Source organism: Typha angustifolia, chromosome 14 (genome assembly GCF_048772165.1).
Source record: "Typha angustifolia cultivar Huaian chromosome 14, ASM4877216v1, whole genome shotgun sequence".
In the NCBI taxonomy this organism is placed as follows: Eukaryota; Viridiplantae; Streptophyta; class Magnoliopsida; order Poales; family Typhaceae; genus Typha; species Typha angustifolia.
The window spans coordinates 9450515-9461978 of record NC_133252.1 but is presented as its reverse complement, the minus strand read 5'-3'; the positions used below and the strand labels follow the sequence as shown (position 1 = coordinate 9461978).

The window sequence follows — 11464 nt, the reverse complement described above, 5'->3', positions numbered from 1 at the left end:
GGTCTCAAAAGCGCTTGCGAGGGAGAGAGAGGACAGAGGGAGGAGGCGAAAGCGAAGGAAACGAAAGAGAGAACGAAGAGGGGAAAAGGAAATGTCTCTCTGCGGTGCCTCGATCTTTGCGCCGCCGCCGTCGGCGTCGTCTATGGGAGGAAGGGGCAGCGCATTCCCATGCGGGCAGCGCCTCTGCTGGCTGACCGTGACGACGTCAGCTCCGTCACCCGCAAAGCAGCGACCTTTGGCCGTCGTGGCCAAGGCCGCTACCAGGAGGGAGAACCGCACCGCCCGCCACGAACGCGTCCGTAAGAAGGTAAGGTCTTTATGCCTACAACCTGTTTGATAGATGGCCGGACAATGACACCACAAGCTGAGCCCTTCCTTGTAAATGGTACAATATATATAAGGAAAATGATTAATGATGAAAAGTCCAATCTTTTTCCCTCTTCCTCTTTGTGCTGTGAAGTTTTATTGGGATTGATTTTAGAAATATGCTGTGTTATAAAGCAAAAAAAAAAAAAAAATCGTACAGTCATTTAATGCTAAATCCCTAGCAATAAGCCAAGAAATCCATATATATATATATTGTCTGGAACTATTTTTGCCTATTTCATGCAGCATTTGATACACATTTTGTTATCTTTGTTTTTCTCTATAATGGTGAAAACCTGGCATTGAATTCAACAGGACATTCATAATTTCTTTTTTTTTTCTCTTTAATATGCGTTGAAGTCATAATATCTATTTCTTGTCTCAATTTGCTTTTGCATTTTTTCGCCTCCTTAGTGTGTACCGTCAGGATTCTGTAACTGGTTATTTCAGGTATCTTTAATATAAGTTTCATTCTCTTCACGTCAGTAATAAGCTTACATTGTCGTACTTCCGCTGCAACATGATTCTCTAAAAGCCGGTTATTTTTTTCCTTCATTAAGTGGAATTCTGCTATTATTTTTGCCTCAAAGTCTGTGTTTTTGTTTCTCTTTCTTTTTCTGTTCTGCTACCCAAAAAATGTGCTATAGTTCATGTTCTGCTGCCGGATATGTAGAGGTTAAGATATTTCTTTTTGTGTTTTCAGGTTGAGGGTACCCCAGAGAGGCCAAGGATGTGTATTTTCCGTTCAAACAAGCATTTATATGTCCAAGTCATTGACGATACCAAGATGCACACCTTGGCTGCAGCTTCAACAATGCAGAAGCCCATCTCTGAGGAATCTGATTATTCTTCTGGTCCAACAATTGTAAGTTGTAAAGACCATCCTTTGTCATGTTATGTTTTCTCTTTTATTGAATCAACCATTGTTCAACTTATATATCTTCTCTCATCCTATGCAATAATGCACGGTCCAATCTCTCCTTGCTTCTATAGTTTTGGGTCTCCAATCCCAGTTAAAGATGCTAACATTGTTCTTCTCTTGTATCCTCTGCATTTATTATGTATATGTAGTTAGATACATAATGTGCAACAATGATAAATCCCAAATAAACAAATTTCTCTTTTACTGACATCCATCTTATCTTGTGGGAAAGATAATGTCAATCGACACAATACCATCTTAACTCGTATATTTTCCCTATGGTGCTGATCTTCATGTTTAAGAATAATTTAGGTTATTCATCTGTTTCTTCATATACTGTGAACCCCACAAATGAAATGACATAATGATTGCTGGGCCACCTTTCTGATCAGTATGATCAGTACGGGGGGGTATAATGTTAAATGATCTGCTCTTCACATGTTATCAATTATAAACTCATAAATGAAAATCTTTAGACAACAAATTTTCATATGAGTGAGGCCATCCTCTGTATCCGGAATAGCAAATCTATAATAAATACATGTTTTCTGCATAAGATTAAGCTTTTTGTTACACGGCAACATTTGGTTAGCTTTTATTGCAGGCCCTTCCTGCGAAAATGCATTTTCAGAATGTCATATGTATATGTGGAATTTTGTAGTTCTTTTTCTCTTCACTGAGTAATGGTACACATACAATATCTTGGAAGGAGAAAGCCTTCGTTTATTTTTTATTTTCATCATTCTGATCTAGTAGATCTAGAAATCCTTGTTTAGGATGGATTTTTTTATAAGGTTGTGTGTGTGTGTGTGTGTGTGTGTGTGTGTGTGTGTGTGTGTGTGTGTGTGTGTGTGTGTGTATATATATATATAACATAATTCAACTTTTATGGTGGAAGTGACAGATAAAATCCAATTTGTAGCTTTAGTTTTGCTGCTTCTGTTCCACAGATTGTAGTGTAGCAATCTCAGTTTGAGATTTCTGGTTTCTAATAGAATTTTCTTTCTTTAACTTTTGATGCCAGGAGGTGGCAAAGAAGATAGGTGAAACTATCGCCAAGGCTTGCTTGGAAAAAGGAATAACAAAAGTGGCTTTTGACCGAGGTGGTTATCCATACCATGGACGCATAGAAGCTCTAGCAAATGCTGCGCGGGAACAGGGTCTTCAGTTCTGAAATTTGGCAACTTTACCAGAGTCCCCTAGTTGTAAGTTCTTTCTGGTTTTACGGCAATCAAAGGAACCAATTTGTTGTGGTAACCTTGACAATCTTTGTAAGCATTACAAGTCTTGAGAGTTGTCAGTTGTATCATCATTATTATCATACTGAAGCATTGCTTAAATTTTGTATCTAACGAACCTTATGCATTCTCAAACTTGTGCTAGCTGCCTTTCTAATGTTAGAGTTGATGCTTTTTAACATGTAGTCTAGGAAAGTGGAGTATCTGTGCAATTGCACTTGTGATACATGGGAATTGGTATATCTACTACCTTTTGCTATTGGTTAAATACTCTAGCATGAATGCTTGTGTCTATTTTATCTGGGGAATAGACCGAACCATACGAACTGTTTCCATGAATTTGATCATTTTGTATCAAAACGAATTCCCAAAATAATGGTATTATTTCCACCATTCAATCTGCTTTCTTTTGGGAAATTCTGTGTACATGTCATGGTTGATGTTCAAACCCTACTATATGTTGCTATGATGCACAGAGAGCTTTGCACAAATGAACCAGCTCAGTTCCCCTAAAGATAGATCCTCATTGTGAAGGTCGAACTGCATTAATAACAAGTAAAACTACTGCAGGAGATTTCAAAGCATGCATAAATTGATGGCTAAAGCTTGCTGGTCAGTATTATAATGTGGCATCACTACCGCTATCATTTATTCAATATTCAATATGACATCAAAATATCCAGTACAAGAAAAGATTTATTCTTCAATATCTACAGAACCATCTTTCTGGTAATGCAGAGTTCTTGTTTATTGCAAGATTTTGAAAATAATGAAGAACTAATAGGCTAAAAACCGTCGGAAAAAAACCCTAAATCTTTTGTGTTATCAATTATAGCTATGTAAAGATTATTATTTACATGTGCCCACCTGCACTTAGTTGATGGAAGAACTTCTAGATGACAGCACCATCTGGGATTACAGAGTTCTTTGGCACTACAGTGATTCCAGAGCGAATATAGAAGCCTTCTGATGGTCTATCAGCTTCTTCCACATTCTGCACACACAGCAAAACAAATTAAGTGAACACATTGATGTATCTTACTTCCAATAGATTTGTAGATTTATAATTAAGCAGCTTAGATTTAGCACAAAATTTTTTTTAAAAATTTGGCAGAAAGCAACATACATCTGAGTTTGTGATGACCACGTTTTTCCCAATCCTTGCATTTTTGTCAATGATACAATTCCTAAGGAGAAGTACAGCATCAGATGGTTCTCAAGACTACCTGAAGTGAGACAGCATTGCATAATATTTGGCAAAACTTACCTTATTTTGGTGTGCTCTCCGACGCCGACCGGAACCTTTCCTTCGACGAGGCAAGATGCTCTCTCTGCCTCAGTTTGGTAATAGTCTGCCCCCATCATCATTGTATCCTTTACAACCAGAATCAGTTAGCAATCTTCATTCAAGGAAGTTAAAGCCCACAACAAAAATTCTTCATAAGGAATGAAACTAACATAAGATTATTCCTCGATGACTACTTAATATTGCACTCATGATTCATGAATCCAAGAGCAGGATCAGATGTACTGAACCATGTTATGCCAGTATAAGATTACAAGCTCTAAAGTGACTACCTTAAGCTCCACTCCATAGTCTAATCTTGAGCGGATGCCAACAATGGAATGTTCAACACTGCATTCTGTTAAAAAGCATCCATCTGAAACTATAGAGTTCACAACCTGCAGAAATGAGAGCAAACATACTCAACATAGTTTTCAGATAAAGGACAATTTAAAGCAAGAATTCTGTTTCTGAGGAACCTTACCCTACACTTTTCTATCTTAGTTGGAGGTAGAAACCGAGGCGACGTGACAATCGGCTTCAGCGGATCGAAAAAGTGAAATTCCGGGGACTTCAAAGAGCATTATAGAAGTTAGAAAGACACCCAGAAGAGCTTTGTTCTTGTCCATGGAAAAACTTTATAAAAGAATGTTTCAGAATGACCTGATCAGTAAGAGCCAGATTTGCATCAAAGAATGACTTTATTGTTCCAATATCTTCCCAGTAATCATCAAATAGATATGCCTATGATTAAAAATAGAATACAATTAGCTGATTATAGAATTATAATGATCATTTTTTTAACAACTGCATGTCCTTTCTGAGTAAGAATCTTCCTTTACTATTGTAAAGGGAGAGACAGTGGAGAGACTGGAAGTCAGCATTGCAATAATATCTTAGACATTCATATATTAGCATTTGAAGGCAAACTTTTGAAATTGAAAGTACCTGCACATTATAGTCTTTGGAAGCCATAGGGATAATCTCTGATCCAAAATCATTGGCGCTTGGATAATGATGTCTAAAGGTGCAACAAGCAAGCAATATTTGGAACAATTAATTTTGCATCAAATTTTAACTGAGCAGTCAATAATAAGCAGTCAGTCATTACTCATTACAAACTTAAATGCTTCAGAGAGTTAAAGGAATGTAAATTAACATGAGCTTAATGTTTGCATTGGCAAAGTAGCCATGTCAGAAAGAACTTAAACTTGGATAATCCAGTGGGAATTTCTAAGAGATAACATTAAAAAAAATTCATATTTATTATCATCCAAAAATAGAGAAAAAAAGTGACCTTGTTTGTACTGATTGAATGATGAAGCACAACCATACCTTAAAAGTCTCAGCAAGACATCAGTCCTGAAAACATATATCCCCATTGAGGCAATATATTTATACTTCTCGGCATTTTGAGGAGACAACCCTAAAATAGTTGTGTCCACTTGCTGCATTAGTGAAGACCTTTATTCAGTTATTGAGATACTCCTATTAATATCTTCAATTTTCAGTATGTGCAGTAGGATCTAAGAAGGAGATCATACCATTAATTTTAGACTTTCACCTTTGGGCTTTTCAGAGAACTGATTGATACGACCTGTTTCATCGATCTTGATCAATCCGTAATCAGAAGCACGACTGCAAGGGAGAGAAAGAGCAAGAGAATTACGAACTGCATACAATAGCTGAGGCATCCAGATTGACTAATTGCAAAGAAGGAGAGTAATAACAACATATAACAGCTTAGCTAGAAGGTATTGCATTCAGCATAAGCAATATTCAAGTCCAGATGAACAAATCATGGATAGAAATTTATATAAATCTTATCTTATTTGACATGATAAATAAGCAACAACTTCTTTGAAAAACAAACTTTTAGAATTTAGAGTACACTACTGAAAGAAATTTACATGGGCTCAGATTGGATCACCTGTCATCCACAGGGACACAAGATACAGAAATATCGGCGCCAGACTCAATATGTTTCTGCAAAATATTTCCAAATCTGAATCAGCCCACAAAAGGAAAAATAGATGCATAAACTAAAACAAATGTATCTCATAACAGAAAGAAACTTAATGCAAACCTGCACGAAGTCCATATAATCCATCCGATACAGATGATCCCCCGATAAAATCAGAGTATTCTCTATATGTCTCAGTTTAGCATCCTACAAGAAGTGTCAGAATAACTCAGATGTAACCTTGTCCCATAAAATTTGAAAGCACAAAAGCCACATATTAGAGACCTCAAATAGCCATATGAATTGTCTAACAGCATCTGCAGTTCCCTGAAACCACCTCTTTCCATATTCTCCAGCTGTTTGAGTAGCAGCTAATACCTAAATAGAATTGAAACAAATTAAAGGAACACCATGATATAGGTAAACGATCATGATACTTACCTCAACAAATCCACCTCCAAAGTTCACGCCATTGCCGAAATCATACGTTCGAGCAAGATGGCGATTGAGGGATTGAGAGTTGAACTGAGTTAGGATGTAAATCTTATTTATTCCACTATTGATACAATTGCTAACAGGAACATCAATGAGCCTATAACACCCACCAATTGGCACCTGACATGCAAAATGGTAGCCGAAAAATATTTCAAGCATAGTTACATAATGATACACGTATACTTATTGATCGTTGATCATCTCATGATCAAGTTAGGAATGCTTACGGCTGGTTTTGCTCTCTTCTGTGTAAGAGGAAAGAGGCGAGTCCCTGCTCCTCCTCCTAATATGATTGAAGCTACGGTCTTGGGATCAGCTGGCGGATATAATAGCAATGGAGTCTGGTATAAAAGAGCAAATATTCAAAAAAACAATCTTAACTACATCCAAAACTAAAGCAAACTGCAGTCATGTTGTTCATTTTAGGCATTCTACCATGAGGATTTATTATTCGACCCCTGCCTTATGATTTTATTACCTCAAAAAAATATATCTGACATTGATAATTAACATGAACACGCGTTAAATTAACTAAATAATCGTATTTTATTACAATAGAGTGTACATAATTTACATATACTAAAAGCCCATCTGTTGCCTCCTTTGGTACACAACTTTAAGAACATATTGGTGTATATGGTAGGATGTTAAAGAATTTTTCCACGATTGTGAGTCATCAGGCCTTATTTTTCTCTCTACATTTACAGGATCATCTCATCCTGAGATCAGATTAAAGTTAAATAATCTTATAAAACAAGAAACCATTTCAGTGTTTTTTACGTACAATTAACCCATTATTGAAAGGTTCACAGAAACGAAGAAAGAGACGAGAGAAGAGAGAGAGAGAGAGAGTACCAGGAAATCCCTGGCTACGTCCGTGAGGACGGAGTTGATACTGGCTCTCGCGATCCCAAGATCAGTGCTCCTCGTTCTATAACGCTCGACCCAACTCGTCCGAGAACGGATTCTTGCACCAAGAAACGACGACGACGACGATGAAGAGGAGGTCATCGAAGTGCGACGGTCCCTGAGCATCAGAGAAGAAGAGAAGAAGGAGGGCATTTGCAATGCCACTGCCATCGCCATGGCCAATACCGAGATGAGCGAGAGAGAGAGAGAGAGAGAGAGAGAGAGAGAGAGGAGGAAGAGAGAAGAGAGGAGAGTGTGCAATATGGAGTATCAGTAGAGCATTGGGTAACTAACTTCCTACTTTCAAGTACCGATCCGACAACTATATCGGGAATACCGTTAGAGAGGTGGAAAGGGAACTCCGAACTCGGGAATCTACACACACAACTCGAAATCTACGTTGCGCCGCGTGTACTGGGAGTGACATTCAAGCTGGTTCGTATCGATATCCAGCTCTCGATAGAATTCAATTAATGGAGTCCAATTCGAGCTCGATCTCAGCTCAAGCTTTGAACAAGCCCAGTTCTATAGCTCAAAACTTTAATCAACAACCCCAGTTCTGAAGAACTGATTATTTTCTTTCTTCTTTTTTCAATGGTAAATCTCCTAGAAAATAGATTTGATAAAAAATAATTTATAGATTAGTTAGTTCGAATTAGAGACCAAAAACTGAACTAGTTCAACGAGAAAACCGTCATCCCAATACAACTAAAATTTAGAGATTACCCTCTTTCAGCCAACTAACCAGCAATGTAATTGGCTTCTCACTGTATATAAGTAAATTTATAATTTTAATAATTATGAATTAGTTTAATAATATCATCATTAAGTGTCTAAGGTGTTTGTATAGATCTTTTAATCGTGTTAACAAGAAGAAGCGAATAAGATTGAATCCATAGGAACATTTTTAGTGTCATTGTTTCTGTATACTTTTACAATTTTTAATTTCTGTGCGTACTGCAAAGATGATATTTTATATCTACCTTTGGGGTTTTTTTTTGTATTAATACCTTTTCAAATTTTACTTTTTGCATGGATGTCATCATCTCTTAAAAAGCTAATCAATTGTTAGGATTGAATGCATTTGCAAATAAAAAGGCAAAACTATTTTTCCACCATTTTGCCAAGGTGACAATCATGCTATAGAGATTGAATAATTTAGACTACAAACAAACTAAATACAAGCAACATATGTAAGACAAATTTATGTGGTTCAGTTTGTAATCTGCATCCATGACTAAAGATAACTAGAGTCATAAAAAAAAACCAAGTATTGGTAGAGAGAATCACTCAAATTTAATTCTAAATCAATAATAATCTTACTCATGGATGCAGAAAGAGCAAGAGCTATCATAAAGTACGATAATCTCCTCACAATATCTAAAACAAAAAGAAATAAGATTTGATAGAAAGGATATCAAAAGGAGATTAATCCAATTCAAAATTCCCTTCCTTGGAATTCATTTTCGTCTTGTTTATTTAGTGATATTGTATTATTAGTTAACCGGTTAAAACTTTAAAAGTTACGAATACATTTTTCTAATAAGCCTTCAAGTCACAATAGGTTTGTCGGGACTAGGGTTGGCAGTTTTTGGCCCCACTTGATAATGTGTGATACGAACCCAAAAAATTTAAATAGGTTTACAATCCGGTGCAAGGACATGAATGATTTGACCCACCTAACTTGATTTAACGGATTGTGTTCGTATTTATTATCTCAACCTGTTTGATTAATTTATAACATGACCTACTAATTTATTTATGATACAATAACTTGCCTATAACATAATAATTTTTTAAACACCGAATAACCCTTTTATAACATAAAAAATATTTATAATATGAATAGACACGTTTATAATCTAAATAAACTCAATTTTAGCAATTTATATAAATTTAAATAATTTATATTACTCGATAACTAATTTATGACTCTGTGTATTTCGTTTGATAAGTGAATCATGTTTAAAAATTTTCATTATTTTAATAAACTAATTGTGTTCCTATTTGCATTATCCTAACAGACCAAAACCTAACCTAATTTCCAACACTTGTTTGAGCTTTTGAGCACCCCTAGAGCCATTCGAACTCCTATGGCAACTCAGCTGGAATTTAGTTAAGTCAAGCTAAGCTATTAATTTAGGCTTGAAATTATTTCGAGCTCGCTTAGGTCTGCACGATGAACTCAAATTAATAATATATATTAGTAATCTATATACTATGTTCTAATTTATAACTATTAGATTGATTCAAAATTAAAGTCCGATTATTTAAGTCTTAAAAGTAGTCTCGGAGTTATTTATCAATTAAATATAGCCTAATTTTAAGGTTTGATAAGCTTGCTTCGAATTGATCGCAACTTATCTAAAGCTTGAAAATAGGTTCGACTAAGTGATACAAAAATAAGCATAGATAGTAAAATAATTTTATTACTACAGTGAAAGAGGTAGATTATATTTAACCCATAAATTCCAAAGGGTTATACAAGCAAAAATAATAATAATAATAATAGAAACCTAATTCCACGTGTTGGTTCGTACATCTTTATAATGGCATGCTACGGAGTTACTCCAATTCAGATCGTAACCTTAAATTGACCAGACAAAGAACGACGACTGTGTAAATAGAAATTAATTACTAGTACGAAGCAATAAGAAGCTGTTACATAGCTCATGAATTCGAATCCCCTTTAGATTGCAGAGATTAGGTGATGAGATGTGGAAGGGAGCAAAGCTGCTGAATGCGGCTTTGAAGTTTGAAGGCAAAGGGGATGATGATGATCTCCTCCTGGTGGCCATTTGCAAACTTCCAAGATTATGAAATGAAGACCCCACCTATTCTAATTCTCTATTACTATTCCCCAGATGTCTCAATACTCACCTTTCGTTTTTGGCCGGGGTAGGTCTAATTAAAGCACAAAAGAAACTTATTCTTTCATCTAGAATATTATGGTTATGGCATTCGTAGATGGAGAGAGAGTTGCAAATGGTTTTCAACATGTAGGACAAATTGGCTCATCTGGTCAAAATTGATAAACTTTTCAGCGTTTACCATTTGCCGACTGGAACATGAACAGCTTCGATACACTCTCCTCTGCTTTCCGTGGATCGATCCGAGTGTACGAGATGACATTTAAGATGAACCAAATTTATTTCTTTACTATTCACAAATGAAGGCTCAATTCACCACACTTTTTTTTTTTTTTTGGTAAGCAAAAGATACAGGCGATAAGATTAAGTTTGAAACAAGAGAGCAGCTTCTTGATCTACCAAACTACATTTAAAACCAAAAAGAAGAAGAGAAGAGAAGAGAAAACTACCATAGACGTTCGCCTTATTAGAACAACCAGAGATCCGATCTCCCAGCTACCAGAAGCACGGGACGGGGGAGGACCGGCGGCGGGGTCGGAGGACGACGTGGCGGTGGAACGACCTCCGGCGACCCCGGGCCCACAGTGACGAGCTCAGGCGAGACCAGACCAACCGCGGCAGCTTGCGCATTCGGATCCAGACGAGCCGCCTGACCCGGACCAGCGAGCGGCGGACCCTCTCCCCCGCGGTGAGCTTGCGGGAGAACTGGTAGCTCCGCAGGAAGAGCTGCCGCCGCTCCATCTGCTGCTCCCACTGCGTCATATACTCCGTCCCCCACGTCGCCATCGCCATCTATCGACGATCTCCAAAGAAGAAGAAAGAAAGAAAGAAGAAGAAGACGAAGGATGAGATCTAGAGAGGAGAGGAAAGGTTGGACGGATGCCTCTACAACTGTTTAATAGGAAGGAAGGATGCTTGCTATTAAGCTTTTAATTTGAGTGTTTTCTTAAAATTGGGCACATTTAACTCCTTCCCCCCCACTATTGGGATGGGATTCTAATTCTATACTCTATAGGCGGCTTCGGGTGCATTTAAAGTACCGAAGTCTTTATATTTTTTAATTCGTTTTTTATGTGCTGCAATTGGAGTTGGTTACTTAGATAGGGATTTGATGAGCCGTCCCGCCCTCTCATGGCTTTGCCGTGACACCCCCAGCTTTCCTCTTTATCTTACTTTGCCATTCCACTACTTATCTTTTTCTTTTCTTTCTTTCTTTTCTCTTTTTACTTTCTGTTTTAACTTTATTCGAATTCGAATATACCCGCGTCATAAATAGAAATTTGTCTTTCAACTGTATTATTTAATTATAATCTAATAGTCTCTTAACTATTATATTTTGCTCCGATCACATAAGATGGTAGCGCTTATGCTCATTTACAAGGCTTTATATGTTTGTTGTTTTTAATATGAAAATAT

General features: G+C 36.9%; 3 protein-coding genes across 4 annotated transcripts; 1 reads left to right on the top strand and 2 right to left on the bottom strand.

The window, feature by feature from the left end:
- Window positions 1–91: 91 nt before the first annotated feature.
- Window positions 92–2683, top strand: LOC140775456 (large ribosomal subunit protein uL18c-like). Its single transcript, XM_073118757.1, has 3 exons — window positions 92–307; window positions 1070–1231; window positions 2313–2683. The coding sequence occupies exons 1-3, from the start codon at window positions 92–94 to the stop codon at window positions 2460–2462; spliced, it is 528 nt and encodes a 175-aa protein (XP_072974858.1). The 3' UTR covers window positions 2463–2683.
- LOC140775455 (glucose-1-phosphate adenylyltransferase large subunit 4, chloroplastic/amyloplastic-like) lies at window positions 1256–8987 on the bottom strand. Of its 2 annotated transcripts, XM_073118756.1 has the most exons (16): window positions 7125–8987; window positions 6497–6610; window positions 6216–6389; window positions 6060–6152; window positions 5898–5981; window positions 5742–5797; window positions 5356–5449; window positions 5147–5259; window positions 4760–4832; window positions 4475–4555; window positions 4296–4382; window positions 4105–4209; window positions 3794–3900; window positions 3653–3713; window positions 3394–3520; window positions 1256–1414 (listed from the first exon to the last, which is right to left on the bottom strand). In XM_073118756.1, exons 1-15 carry the CDS (start codon window positions 7353–7355, stop codon window positions 3419–3421), a joined length of 1575 nt encoding a protein of 524 aa, XP_072974857.1. In that variant the 5' UTR covers window positions 7356–8987; the 3' UTR covers window positions 1256–1414; window positions 3394–3418. The 2 variants fall into 2 exon arrangements, with proteins under 2 accessions (XP_072974857.1, XP_072974856.1); XM_073118755.1 differs by lacking the exon at window positions 1256–1414 and having other exon boundaries at window positions 3152–3520; window positions 7125–8986.
- A 1361-nt stretch (window positions 8988–10348) lies between these two features.
- Window positions 10349–11065, bottom strand: LOC140776122 (uncharacterized). Its single transcript, XM_073119705.1, has one exon. It carries the CDS (start codon window positions 10838–10840, stop codon window positions 10544–10546), a length of 297 nt encoding a protein of 98 aa, XP_072975806.1. The 5' UTR covers window positions 10841–11065; the 3' UTR covers window positions 10349–10543.
- Between the last annotated feature and the right edge of the window lie 399 nt (window positions 11066–11464).

What these genes read in the sequence shown, in the direction of transcription:
- LOC140775455 (XM_073118756.1), bottom strand. Translation starts at nt 7,355, where the DNA reads ATGGCGATGGCAGTGGCATTGCAAATGCCCTCCTTCTTCTCTTCTTCT. An exon ending in ATTATATGGACTTCGTGCAG is followed by an intron (nt 5,798 to 5,897) that starts GTTTGCATTAAG and finishes AATATTTTGCAG; the next exon opens with AAACATATTGAGTCTGGCGC. An exon ending in ATCTGGCTCTTACTGATCAG is followed by an intron (nt 4,383 to 4,474) that starts GTCATTCTGAAA and finishes TGCTCTTTGAAG; the next exon opens with TCCCCGGAATTTCACTTTTT.
- LOC140775456 (XM_073118757.1), top strand. Translation starts at nt 92, where the DNA reads ATGTCTCTCTGCGGTGCCTCGATCTTTGCGCCGCCGCCGTCGGCGTCG. An exon ending in ACGAACGCGTCCGTAAGAAG is followed by an intron (nt 308 to 1,069) that starts GTAAGGTCTTTA and finishes TTGTGTTTTCAG; the next exon opens with GTTGAGGGTACCCCAGAGAG. An exon ending in ATTCTTCTGGTCCAACAATT is followed by an intron (nt 1,232 to 2,312) that starts GTAAGTTGTAAA and finishes TTTTGATGCCAG; the next exon opens with GAGGTGGCAAAGAAGATAGG.
- LOC140776122 (XM_073119705.1), bottom strand. Translation starts at nt 10,840, where the DNA reads ATGGCGATGGCGACGTGGGGGACGGAGTATATGACGCAGTGGGAGCAG.